Raw genomic sequence first — 7,373 nt, forward strand, 5'->3', positions numbered from 1 at the left:
TGAATTGGCAGACTATCTCATCAACTGGTATGATGCTACTGGTATTTATACTAGTAGATGCTGATGCATAGCCTGACAATTGACATCTCGTAGTATATCGCGATGTTAAAAATACCAGTCGCTAACATTGAAAAAGGATAGAACGTGAACTAGTTCGGCTGAAACGCAAACCAGTAGAATTCTAGTTCACAACTAGTAGCTTTCCCTGCAGGGGAATGCACAAACGTACCAACTAACTAAAATAAAATTACCTCATGTAGCCGGAGTTGATGGAGGAAGCAAGTTACATTTTTCCTCGCCATCGCGTAGCAGAGCAGAACACAAGAAGCGGTTAAACCAGTTTCGGTACGATACACTCACTTTTTTGGTGTGACTATGGGTGCACATTCATGAGTATTTTTATATATCTATGTATCTATATATTGGGGTGGTCCAAAGANGTGCAATCCGGGCTACGTGCAACCGCTTTGCAAGATTTCGAGAATACCCCTATTGTTTATATTATATGTACTACTTACTATGCATTTTTTGTATTTTTGAAAATGGGAATTTGGCAACTTTGATTCGTTTACACATCACTATTTTTTACCTATTACCGGTTTTTACACGGTTCATGTATTGAATTTAGTTCTGTTTTCTAGTGGAAGATAGGGGTTCAGATAAAAATAGTGCATGTGCATGTCTTTACTGTCAACTGGTTCCAAGTTTCTTGCTTTGCTTTTGACATTTTCGTTGTTTCCCATTTAAAGAGCAAAAACTGGAATCCAACAAAGTTTAAGCGTGTAAAAGCAGCATAGCATAGAAAAACCAAAAGAGAATTAATCAGAATTGCTTTGAAGTACTTGAATCATGTAAATCGGGAGTAATTAAATTAGAAAAAACTAGTTTGAATACTACGGTGTTAGTGATTCTGCGTCGATGGAAGAAACTATTGATATAAGCCAGGGTTAGTCAAATTTTTTAAAATTCTTGTATTTCCTTTTAATACTTTGAATGGGTAAATAATCATGTAGAAGCTGGGGTACGGTTCGGCTTTTTATACAATGATTTGGGTTCATGTAGCACACGCTTGAAATATGGACTTTTCGTAAATTTTGGAGTGAGCTCTATACAAAAATACTGTGGCGTAGCCAAGTTGAGCAGATGAAAGTTTTTTGTAATACATACAGTTTTCTTTACAATTACAAGCGATTTGTTCTTCTACGATTGGGAATTTTAGGTTTTATTTTGTCGGTTTAAAATATTTTAAAAATCGAAGAGAAAGGACAAAGTTACTGAAAATCGCTATATAACAATTAACTAATTCTTCAGGAAGTAAACAAAACTAAAAAGTTTATATAAATAGCTTCGTCAATGCATTTAAAAATTATCCGATAACTTCGATAGTATCGATAGTTTAAATGCAAACTATCGAAAACATCGAATGGGATACCTATCGATAGTTTTACAGATCCAATTCTGAGTAATTTCGTATGTATATGTCTATGTATATCTATCTCGATTCCTTTAGCTTGGTATAAACAACCGTTATGCGAACATAGTTATAATATCCTTGTGCACAAGTGCGCTCGGGTATAAAAAAGTTGTGTGTAGTATTTCGTACCTAGAGCAAGTTCAATTACAAATAATATGAACTAATTCGAAAGCATCACTTTTTCCGATTGACGTGAAATACGCCATTCGTAAATTAAATTTAGTTGTCATGCGAATTACAAGCTAATCAGTAACTTCACTCAAAATAAAGTCTAGTAAAAAACTAAAGAAAGAAGAATAAAAAACGAAAAGAATTAATATAAACAAAGTACCGATATATGAACTAAGCCTAATGCTGGCAAAAATATTTATTAGTATAAGTACAAAAAACTTTAGTCTCACATTTTTTTTAGATCAATCACAGTGCAATACAGGTTTAGGGGAAAATATTTTACAAGCTACTGGCCATTTTGAGAACTTTATATCCTACTTAAATCAATTAAAGAGCAGTTCCTGCCATACTTTATAAATAGATATGTGTTATATATTTTCTTAGGCAAATACTCGCAATAGTTTATAGTTATAAAAAGGGGAAATCCACTTACTCTGCATTTGTTTCCGGTGTAGGTAGATCTCCAATAGTAGTTAAAGTAAGAGTCGACCAATAAAGGCTTCCAAGGTACTTTCTCGTCAGGGTAGCATAGTCTCCTGGCCTATAAGGATATACCCAGTCACCCTGTATTTAAAAGAAAAACTCTTAATTGCAGAAACTTTGTGCATTAAATTGCTTAATCAACCTGAAATCCTTCAGCTTCCGACAAAAGATAGTAAAAACAGCCGAACCAGTGCGCCAATATCAAAAGAATGTGAATTAAGTTTATCACTCGCCACAAGTTTGGCCAAACAGTTCTACTTTCAACGATATAGTAAAATTTGATACATCGATATACCTGCTTAAATATAAAATATAATAATTTGTACCTTGAAATATAAAAAAATTTACCTTGAAAAATCTTGAGAAGCGCAAGAGGGGGTGTGACCCGATTTTCAGTTGTATTAAGTCCAAAGGAATCAATGAGATAATATCGAAGAAAAAATCTTTAGAATGGATATAATGCATTGCCAGTTTTTTATCATCATAAACCATCAATCCTTGCTCGAGATACCCCGTACGCAGCTGGACAACGATATCGAATATGAAGACGACATCCGTGAGCGTATCGCAAATAAACCAAAATATAGGAACAGCTTGCTGAAAATGGAATTAAAATGTGGTTTATTATATTGTAATAAATAAATCGTCATTTTTGCTTAATTATTTACTAAATTGAAATTTAGTTAAAGATTAAATAATGGGTACAAAATAATACTAATGCGAAATTTAATGAATAGAGGATATAACCTCGAATTTTGTTTATGTTTCTTAAAACAACGGGTTTCGAGATATAGGCATAAAACTCCTATTTTGGGTCCTTTCGGAGATATCGCCAGAAATCTTGACTTTACGTTTATTACATGCGGCAACTGTATTAGTAATTTTGTATCTACAGGCGTTTAAAATTAAGAAGAGTGGCAGTTTTTTTAGGGTTCTAATAGAGGAAATTTCCTCCCCCAAAGGTTTCCTAATAAGTAAAACATATAGAACCATTTCTTTCCACCGAATATTTGAATGTTATCTTTTCATCGCCTGTAATGTAGTGCGATCTTAGAGTTCGTGTTTTCCATTGTTTTTCATTTCTTAAGCTTAGTATACAGCTGTTAACCCTTTCGGTACATCTTTTTAGATTCGGGCTTTAAAAATCCAATTTTTTTATTAAATGATCCTTAATACATAATACAATAACATTCAATTAAATTTTTTTCCAAAATGCGATTCTAAAGTGTTTTTTGGAATGATGCCTTATGGCATCATTTGTACTAACTGGTGTAAAAAAAATGCAAAGATTTTTTAATATGCTATTTTATTTTATTCAACTCAAACTAAATAACACCACAAAAATAAAATTTAATAAAATAAGTTGGAACATGCATAGATTTAATAATTCATTTAAAAAATTTACCAGTTGCAATTTCCCAGTACAAATATATCGTTATTTGCTGGTGCGGATTTCAGCTCCTTCAAATATTATTGATGCCATATGGCATCATACACATTTAAAAAATACCACGCGTTTATTAGCACTTTTTAAATTAAATTACAAGTTCTAGCAATATTTGACACTATTTTGGAGACTATAGCATATTTATTTGTTTTTAATTTATTGGGTTATTTGGTAAAATATAGTATTTTAATGTAGACCTTTCTAAGCAGAAGGAAATCGATATTTTAGTAAAGTATTAAAATATAGTTTATAAAACTTCCCATTACAGCGTTGCATATAAAAATATAATTTCAGATAAACTCGATTAAATCTGTGAGTATTCAAATACGCATGACGCCATATGGCATCATTATAGCGAAGGGGTTGAGAAAAATCCGGAGATATTTTTTTCATTATCTCCATGAACGATTACAGTTTCCCCGATCGCAACGAGCACTCCAAATTATCTATGTATATTAAATACAATTGTCTCATATCAGAGAATAAACAGTATACAGAAGACGCATGTCGACTATCGAAGCAATTTGAATTTATAGCACGAGCGGTTAGGCAAGTAAGGGTATCACAAGCGGTGCTGCCTCTGTTAATTTAGCAGTATTTTCACTCGGCTGACGCTGTTAATTCCATCGTCGCTATTACGACAAGATGTTAACTAACTTCGTTTTCCATCACGATAAGCGTTGCCGTTTTGATAAAATTTTATCATTTTTGATACTTTTTGAAGTGAAATTTCTTAGGCGGCCGTTCCGCGAAAATGGAAAATGAAATTTTTAAAACTGAAAATGTTACATGAGTAAGAAGGAAGATATAGTACAGAGAAGGGAAAAAAAAAGAAAGTGGCGTATGACCAGTGTGACCACTTTGTGGGTAATTCCTCAAAACGTGACGAATTGCGGGTGCGCTTGAGTATTTTTTGAGGATTTTTATTTTGAGGAATTTTCTTTCGATATATTTGCAGACAACAAATGCAACCATGTTTTATACAACAGAGTTGTTAAATCTCTCTGTAAATTTTTGAACAAAAAGCTTTCCGAAGTTTTATAAATAGCGAAATACACCACACAAGCGGCTTCTCAAACATTCTTCAAACCGACTTTTCCCATTTCGCCATACACCATGCAAACATGACTCGTACAAGCAAAGAATTTTAATTTTCTTGCGGATCACAATGTAAAAGAATTTAGTTTTCTTCTAGTTTTCTCTCTTGCGTCCCCATTCGGTGAAAATTCCGTTGCGAATGAGGCGCTTTTACATTCACAACCTAAGCGGTTTGATCAAACGTCAACATAGCGGCCAGAAAATCAAAAAGTTTAACTTTTGTTCACATTTCCCGCAAACGGCTTGTCAAACCCCCACCCCCATACAAAACATTAATATGTAGCTTTAAGCAAAGGGATATTTCGCTTGGTTTGTCAAGCGGCTTGGGTGGTGTTTTTCGCTCTTAAGCACATCTGCATTTGCTGCTAAATATTCAAAATATTCAAAAGTTTCTCAATTAAAAAAAAAAATTATATCTGCATTACTAATATAGCCCTTTTCTAATGCTTCAGTAGAACGTATTTTTAGTAGTTTAGAAATGTGTAGGACAACTTGAGGACCAGAGTCAGCACTGATATAGTTGCAGCAATATTATATACAAAGCAAGGCATACAAAAAAATCGGTGATACTTTGTTTGAGCCGCAAGAACAAATGTACCAAATGAATTGGAGAATGTAATTGATTTTTATACTAAGTACCTGTAAATAGTATGTAGTACACAATACTCATATCTGTAATAAGAAAATTTTGAGTAATTTTTTCGGATTTTGATGATTTTTCATTTGTTTTTAAGGATTTGGTAAGCTTTTTGTGGCAACACTGGTATGACGGCTATTCAAAGCGATCGCACAAACATCTTCAGCGCGCATGCATACGAGTACCAACATGCATATGTACGTACATATATATGTATGTTTGAATGCACGAAAGTACACATATGCATATTGAAATGAAGCAAGCGTGCTTCGTGTCCCAGCAGAACCTGACCTGCAAAAATTTGAGGACCACATGGCCCAATGGGACAACGTTATAAAGTAGGTGCGAAAGGAGCAGGTTACATACTAGCGACATGTTATGCTAAACTGGACCATATCAAATCATGAGATTTAAACAATCGTTGAGCTAGAGCTCTTTCGGGAATAATCGGAAATTAGATTCGTTTGGCAGCATGGCCAGATGTAAATATTCAAAACGGAAAATTGGGTGCTAATGTTAGCTAGATTCTTATGCAACGGAGCTACAAAACAACGCATGCACAGCAGCAACACATTTCACATGTTCGTAAGGAATAGTGCTTATTTGTACGAGTGAATATTCATACGAATTCGCATTCAGTATAGCCGCACACTAACTGAAGCACATATGTATTCATTAAGGTGATTCAGAAAAAAAAATTTGTTTTTTCCTCGGAACCATGCTCAAAAGTTTCGCATCGTTGAAATTTTAACTCGAGTTTAACGTTTTTAGTTTATGAACAACTGTCAACACATTTGTCTGTTTACTTTTTCTTATTCTCATTTAGCCTGTTCCCGTACTCCAGGGTTTAGACAGAAATAGTCCGAAGTAGCCGTGGTGTAGAATACCAACAGTTTAGCCTTAAAGAAATAAAAAAAAATTTGCTAAATAGAACTTTTCATGCTGATATAAACCATACCAAGATTATTTGGTCAAAAAAAAAACTAAAGCCAATAAAAGAGGTTAAAGTTTAACTTTTATATTTTTTTATATTTAAAATATCTCGGAAATTATTTGACCGATCACAAACGTATTGATGCTAATTTAAAAATAATTTAAATACCTTTTCCGGGACGTATACAGTATAACCTTTTTGAAAACAAATTTTAAATAAACGCCATTTAAAAAAATTTATTTATATATTTTTTGGTTCGTAGGTATTTCTGGCTGAAAAATATAAAAAAAGGAAAAAAATTATGTACACCAAGTCAAGTACCCCCTAATTACCTTTATTATGACGTCATTAGTTTTTTAATAGGTTATATTGTTCAGAAAATATTATTATTTAACAAGTAATTTTTAAGCAAAAAACATAACCGACTTCAATTCTCATACGAAAAAATAATATATATATATATATTTCATGGTCTAATGATCGGATCTAAACCAGATTAGTATGGGACCACCTCTGAGACACTACCTTTCCGATGCAAAAAGAATTATCGAAATAGGTTAACGTGGTCCAAAGTTATGCGGTAACATTAAAAAAAAATTAAAAAAAATATATATTCCGACCAACTGATAACCTCCTCCTTTTTTGGAAGTAGGTTAAAAAAATCAAAAAAATTAATTATAACCATTGATATTTTCTTTATTTTTTACTTCCGCCAAATAGTTTTGGTAGGGTTGAAATCAGCACAAAAAGTTCTATCGAGCCACATTTTTGGTTTTCGCATAGCAAGACTGTTGATATTCTACACTTATGTGCAAGGAACGACCTCGGACTATTTCTGATTAAACCCTGCAGTACGGGAACAGACTAACTGTCGGAAAGTTGGTTGCAGGTTTGGATTATCAAAGACACAAACCAAATTGGGTAAAAAAAGGGTTGCATTCGCTTTAGCTCCAAATAAAAGTGGTGTTTAATGGAAAGTTAAACGAAAATTAATTGTATCAGATCACGTAAATATTTTTGTATTGACCCCTTAGCTGGGATAAATAGCCAAGTTTATTTTATTGATTTGCTTGTATGTCATTATTGTATCAAGTGTTCTTTTGCAGATCAGTTGCAAAAGAATGCACTT

General features: G+C 33.1%; 1 protein-coding gene across 1 annotated transcript in view; it reads right to left on the bottom strand.

Moving 5' to 3' along the window:
* Cngl (Cyclic nucleotide-gated ion channel-like) overlaps positions 1 to 7,373 on the bottom strand; it is a 477,360-nt gene that overhangs the window by 302,276 nt on the left and 167,711 nt on the right. The window contains exons 7-9 of the mRNA XM_017629793.1: positions 2,477 to 2,725; positions 2,271 to 2,423; positions 2,079 to 2,209 (exon numbers count right to left, since the gene is read on the bottom strand). Of these exons, the coding sequence (XP_017485282.1) occupies positions 2,079 to 2,209; positions 2,271 to 2,423; positions 2,477 to 2,725 (533 nt within the window). The remainder of the gene's footprint in view (positions 1 to 2,078; positions 2,210 to 2,270; positions 2,424 to 2,476; positions 2,726 to 7,373) is intronic.

The sequence above is a fragment of the Rhagoletis zephyria genome, unplaced genomic scaffold, assembly GCF_001687245.7.
Source record: "Rhagoletis zephyria isolate East Lansing unplaced genomic scaffold, Rhagoletis_zephyria_1.1 Rzeph_scaffold_00084, whole genome shotgun sequence".
NCBI lineage: Eukaryota > Metazoa > Arthropoda > Insecta > Diptera > Tephritidae > Rhagoletis > Rhagoletis zephyria.